We start from the raw sequence: 25,334 nt of genomic DNA, 5'->3' as shown, positions 1-25,334 counted from the left end.
TATTACGAATTATTCTTTACGAAACGAATCAAATAAAAACAAAAATGGCTGCGCCCATGAAGACAATCAGTTGTCATTTGAAACTTCGCAGAACAGCTTTAAACTTGATATCACGACATAGATATTTTAGTACAACAAACAGAAAGGTTTAAGAATTCAGTTTATTATCTGTAATTTGCTGACACTGATTAAATTGGGGCGGGTGGTATTCGAAATTGGGAAAGGACATGAACCCCCCTTTTCTGTTCTTTGCTCACAAGACTAGTAATTTGAGATGTGGATTTTATTCTTTATTAATATTATTTTTTTTTAAAATTTATTTTATATAATATGTTTTCGTTTTTATTCCTATGATATCCGGTACGCACTGAAACCCGGACCGGACCGGACTCCGGACCCGGACTTGGGTATGAAACCCGGACCCGGACCCGGACTGGTCGCCGGACCCGGACTTAATGCCGGACCCGGACTGTGGTTTTTTTACCACTTTCAGAAATATTTTTTTAAGATTTATGCTGTCATATAATAAGTAATAGTATAGTTTAAAACAATCCACATTCCGAGCGCAAAATTGACCAAAAAGATTAAAAGTAAGGAAGAGATAAAATAATTCTCTTGTCGTTATTGTTTTATGGAAATTAATAAAATCTTTTTATTATCAATGAAAGCAAATTAAATTTTTTATTCAAAGGAAGAGTGAAGCGCAACAGTTTGAAACATTCGAGGATTATATTTCTTTGTTTGTTTTCTTCTTCTAGACATAAAGGGAAAAATAGAATTCCTTCTTTTCTAAATAATGCGCCCGTGTATTTATATTTCTCTAAGAAACTGTATAAATAAATTTTTTGAGTTATTACGACTTTTTTGTCTTATGACTCCATGTTTTACTTCTATAAATGATATATGACGGTTATTTTCTCCCTCTTCATAAACATTTATCGAAATTTACGAATTTAGCCTTAACTTGTGCTTTACATGCAATTGAACAAGAAATTAGATCTTTCTTGTTTTGGCAGTCTTAATTAATCACTTTTAATATTAGTTCACTTTCATGAGAACATTAATTAAGCGTTGTTATGTCACTGTGTAATGAAAGTCTCGTGTTTTATTGGGTGTTTGACATTTACGCCGATTTTTAAAAGTTTCGATCTTTCATTTCCGCCGATTGTGCACAGGTAAATTGCAGGTGAATATCACTTTCTATTCATCAATATAAACCTCTTTCGTTAGCGAGTTGTACATATCAGAATTGTCAACTAGTATCATAAGAATTCCTATGATCTATTATTGTTCCTCCGAATGTTTATGATATCTTATTGTTCTTCCAAATTCTTATAATATCTTATTGTTCCTCATAATTCTTATGACTTTTTATTGTTCCTCCGAATTCTTATGACTTGATTTTTCCTCCGAATTCTTATGACCTCTTGCTGTTCCTCAGAAGCCTTGTGACTTTTTATTGTTCATCCGAGTTATTATAATCTCTAAGACTTATCGTTCCTACGAATTTGTATGCCTTTTAATTGTTCCTCTTAATTCTTATGATCTTTTACTGTTCCTCATATTGTATTATTGGCAAAGTTTTACACAGACTCGCTTTAGGATATTGAAAGAAAACGAAAAAAGAAGACACAACCAGGAATTACTTACAAGATACGTTAAGGCTGTTGGTAATTCAGTGTTTAAATAACCAAAATATAAACCATGATGGATTGCTTTTTACCTTTAGTTGTTGGCCATGTACTAGCTGTGATCAGTAACTGCGAGCATTCTCATATTTGTAGTTGGTGTCGTTATGTTGTGTGGCTGTATAAGTATTAGTACCAACCCAAGTATACTCTGTTTTTGTAAATCTATTTGTATCCATCTGATGAGTTAATATTTTTTTCAACTGATTTTAATAGTTTGTTCTTATTTTACAGCACTGCCCCAAGTTAAGGGGGGGGGGGAGGTTGTCGCCTTCAAACTAGTTAAAACTGGCAACATTAAGTATGTGCCTGTCCCAAGTCAGGAGCCTGCAATTTAGTGGTTGTCGTTTGTTGATGTGTAATACATTTGTATATCCCTCATTATAGCGATTTCTTTTCCTTTTGTCATTATTAGGGCCTTCTATAGCTGACTTTCCGGTATGTAATTTGCTCAGTTTTGAAGGTCGTACTGTGACCTATAGTTGTATATGTCTGTGTCATTTGGTCTTATTTGTCAGCTCTCATTTGCAATCACATCACATCACATCATTCTTATTTTTATATCAACATCTCAAATAACGCTTCACTGGTCAATAACATAGTATTTTAATTACTCCATTTTTTTCTACAGTAAAATAAAAAAAAAAAAGATATACTTGCTTATTTCGGATTGTCATCACAAAGTCTATAAAAATAATTAAACAATCAGATGTGAAAAGGTGTCAAAGACTACACTATCAATCATAATCAAGCATGTATAGAAGTTAGATTTAAAGGGGCATTAGCTACGAGATATAATGAAATAATAAATAATGTTCAATATAGTGAAATAATTTTATTTGAGCATCCATTGTCAAAATGAACTAAGATACCTCGCTTAAGAATTATTCACTCGTAATCTCCGTATCAGTAGTATTCCTTTGGTAAGAAATACAGAAATGATCTTGTGTTATATACAATGAGTGGCATATTACAAAGGCCGTATCCATTAACCGGGACATTTTTTACCCCCAAGATGGTACTCTGAATAAAATATTATGCAGCTCCTGATTGGATGATACAAAGTTGAAATTGCTCCAATAAAATTTAAGCAACGATCGATCATCCATGTAATACACAATGTTGAACAGGTGAGTCCGGACTGTGACCTGACATAACCCCGGACTAGTTTGAAGTTTACTATACCTGCGTGTATTGCATTACGACGACTAACTGTATGTACACTGTTTATTGTCGTAAAGTATATTGACGGGACCTTTGATCAAACATGTAATACAGAAAACAATTATAAGATATTTATCCGACATTTTACGAAACAATTACATGTACTAGCCGAGTCCGGATGGTGACCTGAAGTAACCCCGGACTAGGTGTATTCGCAAACTATAGACATCGATAGAGATATAAAACTTCACAAATTATTTGATGAAACGAACTTTATCATTTTTATTCATTCATTTTTTTGCTTACTGGATTATCGTCTGAAACATTAATAAAAGACGTTCACCCGAGAATCAACAAAAAAATACAAGGCGAGTCCGGACCGTGACCTTAAATAACCCCGGACTGGGAGTATACGGATTGTATATAAATATACCAAATTATTTGCTAAATTGAAAGATTTTTTTTTCCCGTTTTGCTTTTGGCTTTTCCTTTATTCATTTTTCTATTTCTTAAATTATTCGATAGTCATCGGAAAAATCTATAAACGTCATTTAAGCAGCGATCACCCATGTAATACACAATGTTGAACAGGTGAGTCCGGACTGTGACCTGACATAACCCCGGACTAGTTTGAAGTTTACTATACCTGCGTGTATTGCATTACGACGACTAACTGTATGTACACTGTTTATTGTCGTAAAGTATATTGACGGGACCTTTGATCAAACATGTAATACAGAAAACAATTATAAGATATTTATCCGACATTTTACGAAACAATTACATGTACTAGCCGAGTCCGGATGGTGACCTGAAGTAACCCCGGACTAGGTGTATTCGCAAACTATAGACATCGATAGAGATATAAAACTTCACAAATTATTTGATGAAACGAACTTTATCATTTTTATTCATTCATTTTTTTGCTTACTGGATTATCGTCTGAAACATTAATAAAAGACGTTCACCCGAGAATCAACAAAAAAATACAAGGCGAGTCCGGACCGTGACCTTAAATAACCCCGGACTGGGAGTATACGGATTGTATATAAATATACCAAATTATTTGCTAAATTGAAAGATTTTTTTTTTCCCGTTTTGCTTTTGGCTTTTCCTTTATTCATTTTTCTATTTCTTAAATTATTCGATAGTCATCGGAAAAATCTATAAACGTCATTTAAGCAGCGATCACCCATGTAATACACAATGTTGAACAGGTGAGTCCGGACTGTGACCTGACATAACCCCGGACTAGTTTGAAGTTTACTATACCTGCGTGTATTGCATTACGACGACTAACTGTATGTACACTGTTTATTGTCGTAAAGTATATTGACGGGACCTTTGATCAAACATGTAATACAGAAAACAATTATAAGATATTTATCCGACATTTTACGAAACAATTACATGTACTAGCCGAGTCCGGATGGTGACCTGAAGTAACCCCGGACTAGGTGTATTCGCAAACTATAGACATCGATAGAGATATAAAACTTCACAAATTATTTGATGAAACGAACTTTATCATTTTTATTCATTCATTTTTTTGCTTACTGGATTATCGTCTGAAACATTAATAAAAGACGTTCACCCGAGAATCAACAAAAAAATACAAGGCGAGTCCGGACCGTGACCTTAAATAACCCCGGACTGGGAGTATACGGATTGTATATAAATATACCAAATTATTTGCTAAATTGAAAGATTTTTTTTTCCCGTTTTGCTTTTGGCTTTTCCTTTATTCATTTTTCTATTTCTTAAATTATTCGATAGTCATCGGAAAAATCTATAAACGTTATTTAAGCAGCGATCACCCATGTAATACACAATGTTGAACAGGTGAGTCCGGACTGTGACCTGACATAACCCCGGACTAGTTTGAAGTTTACTATACCTGCGTGTATTGCATTACGACGACTAACTGTATGTACACTGTTTATTGTCGTAAAGTATATTGACGGGACCTTTGATCAAACATGTAATACAGAAAACAATTATAAGATATTTATCCGACATTTAACGAAACAATTACATGTACTAGCCGAGTCCGGATGGTGACCCGAAGTAACCCCGGACTAGGTGTATTCGCAAACTATAGACATCGATAGAGATATAAAACTTCACAAATTATTTGATGAAACGAACTTTATCATTTTTATTCATTCATTTTTTTGCTTACTGGATTATCGTCTGAAACATTAATAAAAGACGTTCACCCGAGAATCAACAAAAAAATACAAGGCGAGTCCGGACCGTGACCTTAAATAACCCCGGACTGGGAGTATACGGATTGTATATAAATATACCAAATTATTTGCTAAATTGAAAGATTTTTTTTTCCCGTTTTGCTTTTGGCTTTTCCTTTATTCATTTTTCTATTTCTTAAATTATTCGATAGTCATCGGAAAAATCTATAAACGTCATTTAAGCAGCGATCACCCATGTAATACACAATGTTGAACAGGTGAGTCCGGACTGTGACCTGACATAACCCCGGACTAGTTTGAAGTTTACTATACCTGCGTGTATTGCATTACGACGACTAACTGTATGTACACTGTTTATTGTCGTAAAGTATATTGACGGGACCTTTGATCAAACATGTAATACAGAAAACAATTATAAGATATTTATCCGACATTTTACGAAACAATTACATGTACTAGCTGAGTCCGGATGGTGACCTGAAGTAACCCCGGACTAGGTGTATTCGCAAACTATAGACATCGATAGAGATATAAAACTTCACAAATTATTTGATGAAACGAACTTTATCATTTTTATTCATTCATTTTTTTGCTTACTGGATTATCGTCTGAAACATTAATAAAAGACGTTCACCCGAGAATCAACAAAAAAATACAAGGCGAGTCCGGACCGTGACCTTAAATAACCCCGGACTGGGAGTATACGGATTGTATATAAATATACCAAATTATTTGCTAAATTGAAAGATTTTTTTTTCCCGTTTTGCTTTTGGCTTTTCCTTTATTCATTTTTCTATTTCTTAAATTATTCGATAGTCATCGGAAAAATCTATAAACGTTATTTAAGCAGCGATCACCCATGTAATACACAATGTTGATCAGGTGAGTCCGGACTGTGACCTGACATAACCCCGGACTAGTTTGAAGTTTACTATACCTGCGTGTATTGCATTACGACGACTAACTGTATGTACACTGTTTATTGTCGTAAAGTATATTGACGGGACCTTTGATCAAACATGTAATACAGAAAACAATTATAAGATATTTATCCGACATTTAACGAAACAATTACATGTACTAGCCGAGTCCGGATGGTGACCCGAAGTAACCCCGGACTAGGTGTATTCGCAAACTATAGACATCGATAGAGATATAAAACTTCACAAATTATTTGATGAAACGAACTTTATCATTTTTATTCATTCATTTTTTTGCTTACTGGATTATCGTCTGAAACATTAATAAAAGACGTTCACCCGAGAATCAACAAAAAAATACAAGGCGAGTCCGGACCGTGACCTTAAATAACCCCGGACTGGGAGTATACGGATTGTATATAAATATACCAAATTATTTGCTAAATTGAAAGATTTTTTTTTCCCGTTTTGCTTTTGGCTTTTCCTTTATTCATTTTTCTATTTCTTAAATTATTCGATAGTCATCGGAAAAATCTATAAACGTCATTTAAGCAGCGATCACCCATGTAATACACAATGTTGAACAGGTGAGTCCGGACTGTGACCTGACATAACCCCGGACTAGTTTGAAGTTTACTATACCTGCGTGTATTGCATTACGACGACTAACTGTATGTACACTGTTTATTGTCGTTAAGTTTGTTGACTGAACATTTGATTACACATGTAATACATCGGAAATTCCATTAGAAGTTATTGCTTATAATACACAGATATACCATTTGAAATTATACCACATCTTTCTTTTTGGTTAGTGTTTATTGGCCTAGACGTTTTTTTGTTGTTTTGTGATTAGCTCCCACCATTCAACATTCAAATTCCTTAATCAAGTTAAAATATCCCGATCAAGCTGCATGTGATAACACATATTTTGTTGTATTGTTCAAATACGTAAATATATATTTTTTTTGAATTGATGGAAAATAATAAATTAAGTAAACTTCACTATGCTTATCCTTCAAGAGCATACAGCCACCTTTCGGTATATATAAATATTTTTTTATTTTGTACGAGGATTATTTACATTTTAGTAATTTCTTTACATTTGCACTGTACCTTTATTTTGTCTTGTATACTTATTGTACGAGTTTTGTCTCTGATATAGACACCCGAAACAGGTTCCTTGATATAATCGTAATTGGCAAAATTAGTGATTTTGAGTTCATTTTCATTTCAAATACCATAGATGAATATTTTAGGACAGACAAGGAACAACAAATGAAATGCATATGCGATGTTTTTGATAAAACTCGGTCGATCGTGTATGAATGCTCCAAGTGATTGTACAGTATATTTGCAAGCGATTGTACTGTCAATAAAAATATCTGACATAGAGAAAAGGAATATATTTGGAATTCTCCTTGAACAATGGCTTTGAAACTTTCAGACAGGTGAAACTATATATCAGAAAAGGTACACGTGAAAATTCTGGTAGAAACGATTGGTTTTTCGATGTTAATTTGACAGTTTTGATCGCTGATGTGAGACAGCTTTAATCGTTCTACTCGGATCTCCACCATTCTAAGAAACACGTTTTTTTATTATTTAATTGGTTCATAGTTACATAGAAAATTATTAAGCTATCAAAATTTGAAGCAGAAACGTCATAAAGTAATATTAGAGTTCATCAAAGTTTCCATCAAGCAACTTGTAATTTTCAAAATGTCGGATCCATGCTTGACAGTCTCCAGAATGACAAAAATATTAGAAAACCGTACAGTTCTGTTCCCACACTGTGTATACACAATTCTTAATAATATTACCACAAAACACAGATCAAGTTTAATTTTTTTAAGTGTCATTTAAACCACTCTAAAGTAAAATTCCTTTACAAATGGAAAAAAATGCTGAAATTTTCGTTTCCGTTCTCTAACATACACGAAGGTTTGACTTTACCAAATGTTATGAAACTTATATTCAACAAAGAGATCAAGTTCGAATGTTGGTAATGTCAATGAAACCTTTCTGGAGTTGTTATACTACGTTTAAATAAAAAAATAAAATGATATATGATATGCAAGCGGGTACATGGGACACATTCCCCATTTACTCTGAAACATGTTATCTTCATACTGCTGCTGAGTTTCACAATTTAATATATGTAGTAGTTTGTCGCTTGCCTATTTTGTAAACGGAACCTACAAATATTGAAGGATGGGATCCATAAACAGTTCAACGTTTTTATTGAAAAATGACTCTACTCCATTTATAGTTGTACATCTTGCGGTAAGGATACCCTTGAAAAACATTAACTGGCACAAAAGGACTCCTGCCAACTATAGTCGTTTTTAAAATATTTTTTCCTACGTTTATGAAACAAATAAATGTCTGAGAATATAAATAAGATTATTGCTTAAATCATTTCATAGTTTAAAGTCAAACTAGCGGTGTTCCGTGTAAAAACAGTTTTCAAAATATCATTTTGGTCATAACACTTTTTACATTTGTTTATAATTCGGTCCTTCCCTAATTTACCAGCATGACTAATGGTATTATTGCCAGAGTTATTGTGAGGTGACATGACTAGGTATTCTTGCCATTTCCTATCGGACTTTTCTACACTTATTACACAATTACGTAATGCAGGTTCATGCATCGCGTCACTTATGCCCATATAAACTACTGTCACGGTATGTATCAGGTCTGGTTATACAGGTCTGATTCATTTTCATAATTATTATAGATGATGTAATGCATCTTGTATATTTCTGCCAAAATAAACTTCCTTCTGGATAGTTTCAGAAACATAATAATTGTATTATATGTCTCTGATAGATGAACAAAAAAAAGGAAAAAATAATTTTAAGAAAATCCACTTTCTCCCTATAATTTATAAAAAAAAATATTTCTATGGCTTTTTTTAAAGTCATTTGTAAACATTGATACATATATATATATATTTTTAAAGTCATTTGTAAACATTTTTTTTTTTATTTGGTCGGGTTGTTGTCTCTTTGACACATTCCCCATTTCCATTCTCAATTTTATTTATACATATATATATTTTTTTTTTTTAAAGTAGTTGCACAACTGTAAATTGAATATTCAGAATCATTGCAAGTCTAACTTGCATGCTAGAATTTACAAGAGTAAGAGCAAAATTTGATGATCTCATAATTAATATAATGTGTTACAGTTCTCCAAAAATTATCTTCCTTCCACTTAATAAAAAAAGAAAAGGTATTTAAAAGAAAATTCACAATTTTTAACCCAGTCCGGGTCCGGCATTCAGTCCGGGTCCGGCATTCAGTCCGGGTCCGGCGTTCAGTCCGGGTCCGGGTCCGGGTTTCATACCCAAGTCCGGGTCCGGAGTCCGGTCCGGTCCGGGTTTCAGTGCGTACCATGATATCCCTCAAAAAATGATTCTCTGATATCTCGGCACATAACAAACTCGGACTATAACAAACTCGACCTATAACAAAATCGGCCTTACAAAATCGGACTAAAACTAATTATAAGCTAGGTTGAACTTTCAAGATCGAATTTAGGACAGAAAGTCACAAGACAAAAAGTCACAATTCAGTTTTGAAATTATTTTTAAAACAAGAAAGGGGGATAGGAGGGGTCCTGATCCTGAAATCCAGAGGTCCCTTATTTAAATAAATTAATATCCAGACATCCGAAAATTCAAAAACGAATTTGAGAATCCTGAAAGGGTCAATCCCGAGCTTAGAAACACCTGATCTCAGAGTCCCGATAAAGGTCCTATCCCTCTCTAGAAGAAAGTTTTACCTAATTTTATAAAAAAAATAATTTAGTAAATTTAACATGTAGTTTGTCAAAATCTATCGATTTTTGAACTGTCTAAAAGAAAGTGTACATATTATAGTCAATTAGTCATGCACCGAAAATTACTATATATTAATGTACGCGACATTTGGCAAGAATTTTTACCGTTATTACTCATGAACTTTATGAAGGTACCCACATTACGACCCTCTTGGAAGATCCCTAAATGAAATATTACTGATGAGAATGCAACAATAGTTGTATATGAATCAATCATTCTTAATAAAAAGAAGATCCTGTCTATTCTATAAGCTAGTTTAGTTTAATAAAAAATTGCATTGAAAATAAACTGACACATACATGACATATCTGATTTTTTTTTTTTTTGGTTTTTTTTTTAAAAGCATACAGTAAAAATTGATTTTTTAAACCCCCTCCCCAAGTGTAAGTTTTGTACTCTTTGGAAAAGGATTGAAAATTATGGATGACCCCTAAACATGCTAAATAGTATATCCAATTCATAAAAAATCTAAAATAAACAACAAACTATACATGGAATTGACTTCAATAGTTATTAAAAAAACGATTTTGAAAGACAATATCACTTTCTTATTTCATGTAATTAAAATAAATCATACGTTGAAAGGAAACAGGGAAAAAAATGCTATTTGTCTTCCTAAACTTTCCCTGTTATAGGTACATGTGAGCTTGCTCATTGCATATTTTTATTTAGACACAAATCTGTCATTAACAAGAACTTTTTAAAAAAATTAAAAATAGTATATATGCATTCTAAAGGCTGAACAAATCCCATGAGTTAAATTAAGATTTTTATTTTTTAATTGATGTTAATTTCAGGAGAAAGGTCTGGTTTTGGGAGTCTATGAAGGAGAGGATGAAACTTTGTTAACAAATGCAGCAGAAAAATTTGATAACAAAGTTGACAAAAAACTAACAAATGGCTTACAACTGTAAGTATATACGTTGTAAGTAAAAGGGAAGAGGTATGATTGTCAATGAGAAAACTATCCATAAACCAAAGTTGCGAACATTGATGTGATGAGTTAAAAAAAAAACCTAATATAAATGATCCAAAAAATATGATATTTTTATACAAAACACTCAATAAAGAATGATAAAGTTGTGGATTGGTTATCGTTTAGGTATACATGTATAAGTTATTTTACAATGGCTATATTTAAATGACTTAACAGCACCCTATACATGCCACATTGAAACTTTATTTTGAAATATAAATATGAGTAATATCTATACCAAAAGATCCCTTACTACAAGATATCTAACATAGTAGATCATAGTAGATGTGAAAATGTCTTCTTGTCTGACAGAATGTTAGATTTTAAAGATCTGTGACTCCAAAGTGACAATCTGAATGACCATAACGAAGTTCTGAAGAATTTTTCAATCAAATGGGCAATATTTGGAAAAGTTTGAACAAATTTACTATTTTTGAAATCTTTGGAACAAAAATGGTAACTTTTATGATGGTTTGCATGATATACTGGTATTGACCCAACAATCCTATATAAGGACTAATTAACAAGGTTAGAATTAAGTGCTTATACAAATAACTATAGTTAAAATTAAAAATGTTATGTTTTTTTTGTGTATTTATTTTACAAAATGAAGAGTGAAGAAAAAGTTGAAGAAAGGTAAAAGTCGTACGTTTTATGGACTTGATGGAGAATTTTCGACAGTAACAGCTGTATGTATAGGTAAAAAAGGAATTGGATACAATGAACTGGAAGGATTGGATGAAGGCAGAGATCAAATTAGAAGTGCTGTGGCTAGTATGTTATCTCACATAATTTCTTTTTTGTATATCATGTGTAAAATATGAAATTTTAGACTAACCAGCTGCATGGGTTTATGTAGCTGCGGAACCATAGCTCTGAGGTCCTTATGGTATTTTTTGACTTTTTGCAGACCACATGTAAAGAGTTAAAAAAATAGCATAAGAACCCAAGAGCTGCGGTTCCGCAGCTAGGGTTTATCTTTCTGTGGGAGACAACTTTAAAAAAAAATCTAAAAGTAAAACCATCTTTTCGTTTAAATCTTATTATTTACATAATATATATAACATGATGTTTCAGGATTTGCAAAGAATGCACAAATTAAATGCTTATAAGGTGGTACCAACACTTTGACTAAAATTAATTTGTTTAATTTTCAAAAATTTTACAAATTTTTATATATTGACCCTTTGATAAAAATATAAAAATTTCAAAAAAACCTGAATCACACACTTCATCAGAAAAGATTTATTGGATATCTGGCAGTTTGACAAACACTAATTTTGATTATTGAGTGGTCAATATTCGTTAACAATAGAACGTTAATAACATGTTCAGCTGATTTTTACAAAGTTATCTCCCTGTTGTCCCACCTTAACAGTGCTTATTAAGTTTAGGTTCATTGTTTAAATGATTAAGGAAACATATTTCTTTCATGTTTGTGACATTGTGAAATATGTTAATTGATTGATTGATTGTTGGTGTTTAGCAGCACAAAACAAAAAGAGTAGGATGGAAAACATTATGGTCGATAACCGAAAGGTGAAATCCTTGTACTCTGACAAGTTAATACATAAACAAAATTTATTTGTGAAAGCTATTACCCACAAAAATAATTTTAATCATACCACAAATAACACATAGAGAAAGAAACCCACAATTCGCTTATTTTGGACTGCTTTATAGGTAGAAATTAAGGTTGCTGCATGGATTTTTGAAGTGCCCTTATCAAAGGTTTATGAATATTAGATGATTTAATCAAAAAGAGTTATTGCCTTTTCAACTTAATCAAAAAGAACAGCTCCTTACCATGAACTACTATACTTGTGTTCATATTTAGTGTCATTTTTTTGCATTTTGCAGAATTTATATAAATCTAGAGAAAGGAAGAGACAATATAATTAATACTACAAAATGTAGTACCTTTCTTCTCATAAAAAAACAAAGTATTTGTATTTTCTGTTGCTTAATGAAAATCTGCTTGGTCTTTTCTGTTATCTTCATGTTATTAAAACTTATATACAAATATTATAAACAGGTGCAGTTAGACAGTTACGAGATATTGGAGAGACAGAAGTAGAGGTGGACCCTTGTGGAGATGCTGAAGGTAACAAATTAAACACAAGTACCAAGAACGTTATAATAGATATAAGAAGATGTGGTATGAGTGCCAATGAGACAACTCTCTCATCTAATTCATAATTTGTTAAAGTAAACCATTATAGATCAAAGTATGATCTTCAACATGGTATGAAATATAAAAATAAGGATGACAATAAAACAATGATGTTTAGAAGACTGATTTTGATGAAGTTATTATCACCCATTTCACAACTTCAATCTTTTAAAAGAAATTTCAAAAGTTTTATAATAAGACATTTTTTTTTTACATTTTAAGAATGAATTCAATGCTTGCACATATCCCCATGAATTCCATATCTCTGAACAACATTTTTTTTTTTATCAAATTAAATGGTTCAGCATTCATGTTAGAATATGGAGTTTAGAAATTGCAAATCTCCAATTATTAAAGAAAATGTTATAGAACACCCATTTGTTTAAGATAAGATATAATTATGTGATTATTTCTAGTTTTCCCTGTTATTGGTTCATGTCTTGTTGTACTGGCTTGAGGCAAAACTGTAGGCAAATGCAGCTGGCCGTAGAATGAAAATAACGCTTTGTGAATTTGTTGCATTAACCCAATCACATTTCTAGATAAGACTTCACCAGGAATGCTTAAATAAAAAATTGTGAAGCAAAAGATGTGTAAATGTTTGAATATAAGCTATATTACTATAAGGACATAAAAAGAACAACCCATTTATTCAAAGTGTATTTATTTTTTAAAGCTGTTTCCAGTAATTTTGACATGTTTATTTTCTCGACAGCTGCTGCAGAGGGAAGTGTTTTATCTTTACATTCTTATGATGAACTGAAATCAGAGGACAAAAGGAAGCCTCAAGTCAAGGTCAAATGTTACACACAATTTTCTCAGGACAGGTGAGTAAAGGGAACAGACTAGAATATTTCCCTAATATACAGATTTTAAATGTTTGTATACATACAGTTATATTTTACATGAAGCTTAATATGAAGATGGCAGTATCAATATTTTTCTTGTATTGACCGTATAAAAATGAAATATAAATTTATACTCTCAGCATTGTCAAAGATGCAACAAAAGTAAAGACTTTTCATCGACTACTTAATGGAACACAATTTTTATTGTTTAAAACATATACATTAACATTTATCAAGGACAGTTGTCCAACTTTGAAAGTTTATTGAAAATCTTAATTATGTGTTGAAGGCCATATATTTCCACAGGTTGTCTGTTAATCTTTGTAAAATTGTGTTCTTTGTTGGTTTTCAGATTGATAATTAACTTTAACGTTTGTATATATATATATTAATAGGTACAAGTCATTTAAAGATATTTGTATATTTAAACATTTATATTGATAGAGATAAGACAAGTGATCTGTGGACCAGAGGAGTATATTTGGCAGAGGGACAGTTGTTTGCCAGTAAATTAATGGAGATGCCAGCTAATAAATTAACACCTACAATATTTTCACAGATTGTTAGTGAACGATTGTCAAATACAAAGAAAGTATCTGTTACAGTGAGGTACATTGTATTACAAATGTATAACATAATTCTAGGCACATTACTTTTATCTAATATCTATTATATCTCAAATTTGCAGATCTAACATTGTTGGGCTGAGAAGAAGTATACATGTAAATTATGGTGCTAGCCCTGTATAATAACCACAGTTTCACTGATGAATGACGTCTGTCAAAAAGTTTTTACATATTTAGTCTTGTATAATAAAAATAAATTTGATATAAGAAAATGGTAAATAAAATTATCATCCTTTACCAAAGACAAAAACCAGCTGCTCTGCAAGGTCTGCATTCTACTCCCACTTAACATGATGTACTGTGTGTGTTTCAACCCTGAATTAGGCTGATGAGGAAACAACTGACTCCAGCATTGTTATAGAGAACACACAACTGAAAGATACTAATATTAATGATTTCAAATGCAAATACCTTTCACTTCTAATAATATCTAGATAATATTCATCATAAACAACAAATTATCATGATGATAGGACAGATGTTGAGCCATAATTTTGAAAAAGGGGAGGGTTAGACAATGTTGGGACTTATAACAAGTGTATGTATTAATTATATAAAAGGTATGGTCTTTTAATCTGTTTGATTATGAGAATGAGAAGATTTTCCCCTGAATATTACCTCCTTCATTGGACAAAACCACATCTCACAATTTTTATGAAGGGGTACATCTTCATATATCTTAAATTGCAGACATACTCCTGTCTTAAGTCTATTTTATCTTTCAATGTTTGTAGAGACACTGAGTGGATAAAGTCTCAGAAGATGGAATCTTTCCTGTGTGTAGCTAAAGGATCTGATGAACCACCAGTATTCTTAGAGATGGAATACAAGGGAACTAACTCTTCCAATAGTCCTGTAGCTTTAGTAGGAAAGGGAGTAACATTTGATAGGTATGTTAGCACAGATCTTATATAACTTGATCTCATGGACAAAATTGTTTGTCATGATAGATTTATATTACAGGTATGCAAAATACATTAACTAGAAAGTAACCAGTTGTTGTAATCACTTTTTATACGACCGCAAAAATTTTTATTTTTAAAAATATTTTTTGGTTGTATATTGGTATCACGTCGTCAGTGTCGTCTAAAGACAGATTGTTTCCGGATAAAAACTTTAGAATAAGTAAATAGAAATCAATAAAATTTTAACACAATGTTTATAACCACAAAAGGAAGGGTGGGATTGATTTTGGGGGTTATGGTCCCAAAGGTGTAGGAATTAGGGACAAAAAAAGCATTTTTGTAGTTTCCTTTCATTGACTTGTGTTTTAAAAGTGTACAAATCTCTCTAAACTGTACCACAAATTTCCATACTACAAAAGGATTAAAAGGGGGTTATGGCTCAAATCATTTAGCAATTAGGGGCAAAACAGGAAAAAAAAACAAGGGTTTTTCTGGTTAAATAAAAATTTAGACAATTTAACAGCAGTGTAAGGGAGGGAATACAATTCCATTTAAAGAATACTGTTATATATATGTTTGATTACCTCCCTTACACGGCTTGAAAATTACGTATTAAGAAATGATGATTGTCTTGAGATGATTTAGAAGTTACTATTAATTAATATTAATTTTAACCATGTATGACATTTTATATTTTAATATTTTATGATGTATTTAAATGAGAAGTTATTGTTGCACACTCCTTTTGAAATTTGAATTGAGATTATTTTTAGAATGAGGGAAAGGGGGAGGTGATAAAAAATTGGGGGATTGGGGTACAATTTTTCTAATTTCAGATTTCAGAAATTTAAAAGAAAAATTCTTCAAATAGTTGTTTTTGAGGGCATTAATATTTAACAGCATAGTGTATTGCTCAAAAGCAAAAAAAAATAAATTAGTTCATTAGACCACATTCATTCTGTGTTAGAAACCTATGCTGTGTCAACTATTTAAGCACAATCCAAATTCAGAGCTGTATCAAGCTTGATTGTGGTGTCCATACTTGCCTCAACTGTTCAGGATTTGACCTCTGCGGTCGAATAAAGCTGTGCCCTGCGGAGCATCTGGTTCTTAGGTTGATATTATGTTTGGAAATTTTAACTTTTTAGAACTCATTGCTATATTGAGAATAAGACTTTATAGTAAATTAAAGATATTTTAAAATGTAAAAAAGCATTTATAAAAACACTGAGCTGCAAAGAAAATTTAAAAAGTGGATAGTCTATAAACCTGATAGATTAAAACAAGTAAATCTCACATCTGTATTTTTTTGTTGCACAGTTTTAGAGTAATTCAAAACTTGTTGCAAATTCTGATCAAAATGGTGCTGAGGTAATCTTGAAATTGCAGTGAAGTGAGAGTTTTTGCTCTTTGTTGGAGGCTTTATTGTGACTGAGATAAAGAAGATCAATAAAAGCATTATATTCCTTTGCTTTTAATTTCTTTCAGGTAAATTTATTGATTTTGTGTCATGTTCAAAAGCTTTATTTATAGATATATTAAAGCTCTATTGAGCTTTTCAGCTTTAATATTATCTTATTACAAAAAAAAACATTTAAAACAAGCATACAATACACAGGAAATCTGAAAACCTTTTGAAAAATTTATTTTAAAGTTATTCTGTCATTTTAGTGGAGGAATATCAATCAAACCTTCAGCTAGCATGGATATGATGAGGGCTGATATGGGTGGGGCAGCTTGTGTAGCAGGATCTCTATTGGCTGTTGCTAGACTTAATTTACCTATTTATATCAAAGGTAAGTGTCTGTATTTATATGATATGATCAGGGCTGATATGGGTGGGGCAGCTTGTGTAGCAGGATCTCTGTTGGCTTTAGCTAGACTTAATTTACCTATATATATATCAAAGGTAAGTGTCTGTATTTATATGATATGATGAGGGCTGATATGGGTGGGGCAGCTTGTGTAGCAGGATCTCTATTGGCTTTAGCTAGACTTAATTTACCTATTTATATCAAAGGTAAGTGTCTGTATTTATATGATATGATCAGGGCTGATATGGGTGGGGCAGCTTGTGTAGCAGGATCTATGTTGGCTTTAGCTAGACTTAATTTACCTATTTATATCAAAGGTAAGTGTCTGTATTTATATGATATGATCAGGGCTGATATGGGTGGGGCAGCTTGTGTAGCAGGATCTCTGTTGGCTTTAGCTAGACTTAATTTACCTATATATATATCAAAGGTAAGTGTCTGTATTTATATGATATGATGAGGGCTGATATGGGTGGGGCAGCTTGTGTAGCAGGATCTCTATTGGCTGTAGCCAAACTTAATTTACCTATATATATCAAAGGTAAGTGTCTGTATTTATATGATGTAAACAATGGCAGATCGGAGGGGATTTACATAAAAAGATTCAAAATGGATATAAATGTCAATAAGGGGCTTAAAAGTACCAGTATTAAAGAGAAGTAAAAGTGAAAATGGAAATGAAGAATGTGTCAAAGAGACAACAACCCGACCATAGAACAGACAACAGTGTTTTTATTTTGTTTTTTTCATCTTGAAAGATAGTTTATAGAGATCTTCAAACATGAAATTTTTTTATTTTAATTTTATGGTTTTGTTTGATTGATTGATTAGAATATACCCAACATCTACTGTACATGTAGTTGTGTAAGACGTTTATGTAAGATTATGTCCCCTGGCTAAGACTAAAGAGGTTGTATTTGATATTCATTGATGAAAGGAGGGGGTCCTGATCCCGAAATCCAGAGGTCCCGAAATTAAAAAAAAAAAAATCTCTGACAACATCCTGAAATTTGAAAAAAAAGAAATCCTGGATCCCAAAAGGATCAACCCCGAAATCTCGAGCTTAAATACACCTGATCCCGAGGTACGAAAACAGTTCCTGCCGCCCCTCATAAATGCTGCCAATCTTTTTGAAATTACGCTAGAGTTATCAGTTAAATGCAATCAAAATATTATGTAGTCAAACTACAAATACTATTAAACACTGCTTGACAAACTTCAAAGATCTTTCTAAGCAAAGTTCATGTATGACATACTTTCAGGTTTTCTGCATTCACACATCTTAAAAATGTCTAATCCAGTCAAAAAGGGAAATGATTTAAAGCATAAATACATTAACTCTTAAAATATGAACGAAAGAAGAACCTTGTTGTGTTTAAAAAAGAAAATATTAATAAAAGACAAAATCAGATTTCAGTTAAAAGAGTTTTGGTGATCAATTTTAATCATTTTCATCATTTTGTTTTATTTTAGCATTTATTCCATTATGTGAAAACATGCCAAGTGGCAATGCAGTAAAACCCGGTGATGTTGTTACTGCAAGGAATGGTAAAACAATCCAGGTAAAAACATGTAGTAGTTATGCAACAAAATAAGATAGAAACATATGTGCAGGATTAAGGTAGTGAAATCAGCTTATAATTCTGTGTAGATTTAGAGAAATAACAAGAGATTCAGTCCAGAACAATACATGTCTCACTCACACTATCACATTTCAAGTTCAGTGGACTACAAAATCAAGGTCATGACCCTTATTTGCCATATATTTAGAAAATATAGCATTTTGAATTACCTCCCTTACACTGCTTTTAAATTATTTATTAAGAAATGTTGTATTGTCTTGAGGGGATCTTATATTTTTGTCAATTTATTTTTAGAACACGGCTTCCAAAACGGTCATATATTCCAGACATTTGTATAATGTCCAGTAAAAGTCCGCCTGGGCAAAGCATGAAACGGTCATCTACTTTTTAATATTAAAGGCTTTCTTCAGAGATCTTTTTGAACCAACCTCTTGCCTTTAACAGTCACACATATTCAGGCATAAAAGTGACATGATAATTAATTACTATCAAAACAACCCCTACTTTAATACTTTCTAATTTTAAGCAAGGCTAATTAGTTGTTGGACAGCTGAAATCTACCTTTACAGGTGACAGGTAAACTATTTTCAGTACCGGACATCGTATAAAATGGTCAGTCTATTCAAAGTTATTTTCTTACATTTCAGCAGTTTGTATCTAATTGATTTAGTGAAAGAGATCAAAATTATCAGAAATACTTTTATAACATGATTTGATGTAAAATTTATAAAGGTTTTATTTGAAAAATCGTCAGAACTACGTTGTATGAACTAGAACATGTAAAATTAAGAAGTTACTATTTAAAAAAAAAAAAATTGAGATAAGGACCATATCTTGAAGAATATTTTTTATTTGCAGAGAAGGGGGAGGGGGTCAAATCACAACAGCATAGTGTTTTGAACAAGAGCAAAAAAATGAATATAAATTCAAATCACATATTCAATTCAAGTTCTTTGACTACAGTTATTCTAAGTCAGAAGCATAATTATGTGTCAAATATTTAATTACAATCCAAATATGATCTGTATCAAGTCCAGAATATTTTGTCCATTTTTGCCCCATCTGTTCATGGTTGGACCTCTGCGGTCGTATACAGCTGCGCTTGGGGAAGCAATTATTTATAAAAGGGGGTGCTATATATGTTTTTTCTCTTGTTTCTTGACATTTTGACGACAGGAAAGCTGATTATTTTTTAGCAGTATTTATATGAATTATTCAAAATAATAGTTGTCTCGCTTTTGTCTGACAGCAGTTTTTCCTTTTAACATTAAGAATCCAATAGAAGTTATATTCCCCCTGCCAAAAGATGTTTGTTATATAATAATATATAATCTGACTTGAATATTTAGGTTGTAGAAACCTGTGCTCTATTTTCCCAGGTCTAAATTTGGTTAAAACAATCTCTCAAAAGCCAGACCATGTTGTCAAATTTTACTAAAATCTGTACTTTAAGGTTGTAAATGTTTACACTTTTATAAGAAAAGCTTGAAAAAAACATCTTTTTCACTTGCATTCTTTTTTTTAAGACAAAAATCTTGTTTGAATCATCTAATGTCATGTTTCACAGACTCTGCTGTTTATTCTTAGTATAATCAAAATGTTATCCTTCATCAACAGGTAGATAATACTGATGCTCATGTTTCACAGACTCTGCTGTTTATTCTTAGTATAATCAAAATGTTATCCTTCATCAACAGGTAGATAACACTGATGCTGAGGGAAGATTGATTCTAGCTGATGCTTTATGTTATGCTGATACATTTAATCCCACAGCTGTATTAGATATGGCTACACTAACAGGTATTATAAAAATGGAACATGATAATAATTGTTACTTAAACTGTTGAAAAGAGCATACTTAAAAAGCTCTCAGCATCCTTGACCTCCAAGCCTGCTTCAAATTTCCCAGTAAGAATGAATCTAGGATATCTAAGAAGGTTTTAATCATCAGTACTTGGGGAAAGAACATTTTTGTTTAGCCTTCCCCCTTTTTCCAAATTCCGTTATTGTTTTCTATATATTAGTTAGTTTTGCTTCTGATATTCTGTATAATATGAACATAAATGTACTATAAATAACTTGTATTTGCTATATACATGTACTAACAATTCCAAGTTAACTATCCATGGTGGCCACAAGCACATAACAAATATCTAGTCAGTAAAAAAATAATTAAAGAAAAAAAAACACCAAGATATTACTTTTAAGATAACTCCTGCTAGTACAGATAGAAGTGCATCAACTTATATATATAGCAGTTCGTCTTTTTTAAAATAATCAATCCTGCAATTATTTGGATCAATGATATAGAAATGAAGGCAACTAGAATAAAATACAAAATAAACATTTAAAATACTTTCGATAACTATTTCAAAAGATACCAGATGAAAAATATTTATTTATAAAGAGCATTTACAAAACCCAATTTCATAATTTACAATATGAACAACATTTTCTTAAATACAAATAAATGGTTCTGTAGGGTGCTTATTATTTTCAACTCTCAAACTGAAAATGAAATCTTTTTTTAAAAGGATGTATAGACGATGCTCTTGGAAGATTATGCATTTTGTTCCTGTTTGAATTCTTAGTGTCAAAGTATAAAGTAAATTCTTTATTTTCCAGGTGCTATTGATGTAGCTCTAGGATCAGCAGTTACAGGTGTATTTTCTAATTCTAACATTATGTGGGAACTTCTTCAGAAGGTTTGTCTGTGTTCAATATTATTTATTTTGGAAAGATTGGTAATTTTTTTCCAATTCCCATACAGGAAGTAGCCAGATAAGCTCCTTAATCTATAGACACTGAAATATAGTTCCCAGTAATTCTCATGTGTCTGTACACTGAGCCTTAATAAGAATGTTCCACACTCTTAAAAAGGCAATTATGTTGAGCAAATTACATATAGAATTCAGTCTTGCATAATAAGCAGACACTTTCTAACATGGCTCAATGTACAGTTCTTTACCTCACTTTAAACATGTTAAATTGACAAATGTTTAATGTCAGATATTTGATATGTATGTTTCAGTACAAATTTGAATGCAGTAAGATCCAGAATCCTCCTTGTACAAATTAGAACTAGTACTAAATTTCTAGCTTGAGGTAGGGTGATATAAAAAAAAAACAATTCAAGATGATTATTAATTTATTGTCACAAAATCGTTTTAGATTTTAACACTCTATGTTATGAAACTTTAACTTCAGGGCACATTCAATTAAAAATTTGGTCTTGCATTTACGTTATAGGTTGCACTTTGTAAATACAGCTGTTTCTCAAACCAAGCCTTTTTTGGGGAGATTTAAAATATTCATAGAAAATTAATTTTGTTTACATACTGGTTCCCAGTTATGATCTCTGTGTTCCATCTCATAGAGACATAACTTGGGAATGTTACCAGTAAATATACATATGCAATTTGTTTATATTGAAATCTGCGGTAACCTTTTATTCGAGGTAGGGGTAGTTAAGAAATTAGTGTTAGTTTAAACTGAGAAGTTCAGGGTATATAAACGTTGAAAATATGCTGCACAGCCCTATATTTTGACCTTTCAAAAAAATTGTAGTGCATATGAACTTTCAATTCTAGGATAAGATTTTATTCAAAACTTCATATTATAGTGGTACAGTTTTAGCCATAAAAGGAGTTCCTATGGGAAATTGCATTGTCAATATTTACAGAAATGCAACCTATAAGAGTTTTTCTGCATGCTAGGGTATCAGTGATCGTTATATTGTCTTATTCTTGTTTTTATATTTTACCAAATAAATTAAGTGTCATTCCAAGCTTTGCCCAAAAAGAAATCTTTAATGATAAGGTAAAAGGCAAAATGGCCTAAAAATAAAGTGTTTAAAATCCAATTTTGTGACTTTTTAAAAATAATTCAAAATGACATCTCATAAATATGATAAAATTGAAAAATTGATGCCTTATCTCATTGATTATCATACCACATCTCCTTATTTTTATATAATGAGCATACTGAGGATAAATAGGGATAAAGAAGCCGAAATGTTTGTTATGCCCAACCTACGTTAGTAGAGGGGCATAATGTTTTCTGGTCTGTGGGTCCATTCGTCTGTCCGTTTGTCCCGCTTTAGGTTAAAGTTTTTGGTCAAGGTAGTTTTTGATGAAGTTGAAGTCCAATCAACTTGAATCTTAGTACACATGTGCCCTATGATATGATCTTTCTACTTTTAATGCCAAATAAGAGTTTTTACTCCAATTTCACGGTTAACTCAACATAAAAAAATGATAATACAAATTTCAGGTTAAAGTTTTTGGTCAAGGTAGTTTTTGATGAAGTTGAAGTCCAAACAACTTGAAACTTAGTATACATGTTCCCTATGATATGATCTTTCTTATTTTAATGCCAAATTAGAGTTTTGACCACAATTTCACGGTCCACTAAACATAGAAAATGATAGTGCGAGTGGGCATCCGTGTACTATGGACACATTCTTGTTTTCTTTATGCCATTTTAAAAGTGTTTGAACTCGTGTCCTTGATTGTAAATGCCAAACCTTGTATCAGAATTGTACATGAAAAGTTGGGATTTTTTTTTTATTTCACCAGGCTGGTAGTAGAACAGGAGACCGTGTATGGAGAATGCCTTTATTACAGCATTATAGTAAACAAGTAACAGAATCACAACTAGCAGACATCAATAATATTGGTAAATATGCACGTTCTGGTGGAGCTTGTACTGCTGCAGCATTTCTCAAGGTCAGTTATCTATCATGAATGATGATGGATTTAATTAAAAGTAGAAATTTTAATGAATTAGAAATAGGAAATCGTCAGTATAAATATTTAAGGGAACAGGTATGGGAAATGATGAAATTTTCGTATGGAATATGTATACATAAAGTTATGTTTCTACCTCCCCCTTTTTTAGGCATCTGTCCAGCTTTCTCTTTTCCTCCTTTCATCCATACCACTCTTGTTCATTTTTGTGAAACTTTCACAGAATTTAACTCACACATGATATACTTTGGATCTAAATCAGTTATAATTAAACAGATTTACACATTATTAGAAGTTGGCTATGTAAGGGTCAGTATAATTTTTTTAATTCATCCTTTCAGAGTAATGAGGTCATATTTATTAGAATGGCTGAAAAAAATACAATAGAAAGTATATAGGTTACACATTTGCTAGTCAAATCATTTTATTTATTTCATTTCTTTTTAAAGGAATTTGTAACAGCAAAGCAGTGGATGCATTTAGATATAGCAGGTGTAATGATGAACCAAGATGAAGTTCCATACTTATCCAAGGGAATGTCAGGTCGTCCAACAAGAACAGTAGTTGAATTCTTAAAGTTACTTAGTGAACAGTCTTGATGATATTAGTTCTGTAGATATTAAAGTGTGTTAATATGATGGTGAAATTAATAATACAGTTTTTGAGAAATAATAGTTGTTTTCTTTTTATGGCCCATATAGAGGCATAACATTTTTTGGTCTATGCGTCCATTCGTCTCGCTTAAGGTTAAAGATTTTGGTCAAGGTAGTTTTTGATGAATTTGAAGTCCAATCAACTTAAAACTTAGGACTCATGTTCCATATGATATGATCTTTCTAATTTTAATGCAAAATAAGCATTTTGATCCAATTTCACAGTCCACTGATCATAGAAAATGATATTGCAAGTGGGACATCTGTGTACTATGGACACATTCTTGTTAGTTAAAATAATCAATTGACATTTGTTTTTATTTGAACATTTTACTCCACTGTTTTGATTGGACATAAACTTAAAACAACTTATTCCTTTGCAACGTAAGATAATCAATAGCAATTCTATTCTAGATATGACCCTTATACATTAACATTCCAAGACTTAATTATGACCAACTTCAATATTATAATCTTGCAAATCAATCACTTTTGATCTGTGATATTAAATGTTTTCTGTTTCTACAATATAACCTATTCTTTGTAACACTTAAGTGTTTGGTCTCTAGTAGATAGATGACATTGACAATCATACCATATCTTCTTATTTTTAGACAGTACATATTCCCATGAACAACATTTCTGCCATTGGACAAAACAGAAACCTGACCTAGAACTTTCAATTATACAACTACAAAATAACAATGAGTTCACTCAAAGCAAGTGCTGACAACAAGAATAAGGTACCCTTATGATGAGGTGTCATATTATACAGCAGCTCAACTTACACAACAACTACCAGCTCAAAATTTTAACAGTAGAACAATATTGGCAGTCATCAGAAAACCTTTGAAATCCAAGCGTCACAACTTTACAAAACCCATGTACCTTTTGCTAAACTGGGTGTTACACTCAAAACTTAATGACTAGGATAGTCAGTCGATGTATAACGTGCTAGTTCACAAGGCAATAGCTATCAGAAAGACATGTCACCCTACTCTAACACATAATTCTGACTCAAGCCAACCAAGTCGTTGATCTTACTCATTTATTCTGCATGCTTCAGAGAGGTAGCGAACACTAGTTTGAAATTATTTGCTATTTGAAAGTTCCATCAATTTACGCAATTAAAAAGAAAGTGAACATATACATTAATCAAACTTATAAGAATGTCAA

The 25,334-nt window shown here is 31.8% G+C and overlaps 1 protein-coding gene across 1 annotated transcript; it reads left to right on the top strand.

The window, feature by feature from the left end:
- The first annotated feature begins 11 nt into the window (after window positions 1–11).
- LOC139521024 (cytosol aminopeptidase-like) lies at window positions 12–24,177 on the top strand. Its single transcript, XM_071314194.1, has 13 exons — window positions 12–146; window positions 10,630–10,742; window positions 11,422–11,582; window positions 12,844–12,912; window positions 13,697–13,808; window positions 14,274–14,438; window positions 15,190–15,345; window positions 17,032–17,156; window positions 18,648–18,736; window positions 20,455–20,557; window positions 21,383–21,462; window positions 23,335–23,484; window positions 23,955–24,177. The coding sequence occupies exons 1-13, from the start codon at window positions 45–47 to the stop codon at window positions 24,102–24,104; spliced, it is 1,575 nt and encodes a 524-aa protein (XP_071170295.1). The 5' UTR covers window positions 12–44; the 3' UTR covers window positions 24,105–24,177.
- The last annotated feature ends 1,157 nt before the right edge of the window (window positions 24,178–25,334 follow it).

This window comes from Mytilus edulis, chromosome 4, assembly GCF_963676685.1.
Source record: "Mytilus edulis chromosome 4, xbMytEdul2.2, whole genome shotgun sequence".
Classification (NCBI taxonomy): Eukaryota; Metazoa; Mollusca; class Bivalvia; order Mytilida; family Mytilidae; genus Mytilus; species Mytilus edulis.
Note: the sequence above shows the minus strand (reverse complement) of the source record. Positions and strands in the feature narration are given on the sequence as shown.

Bases quoted from the DNA above. Each gene is read 5' to 3' on its own strand.
- LOC139521024 (XM_071314194.1), top strand. From the start codon at position 45: ATGGCTGCGCCCATGAAGACAATCAGTTGTCATTTGAAACTTCGCAGA. The intron at 18,737-20,454 runs GTAAAAACATGT...CTTCATCAACAG, and splicing joins GGAATGGTAAAACAATCCAG to GTAGATAACACTGATGCTGA. The intron at 23,485-23,954 runs GTCAGTTATCTA...TTCTTTTTAAAG, and splicing joins CTGCTGCAGCATTTCTCAAG to GAATTTGTAACAGCAAAGCA.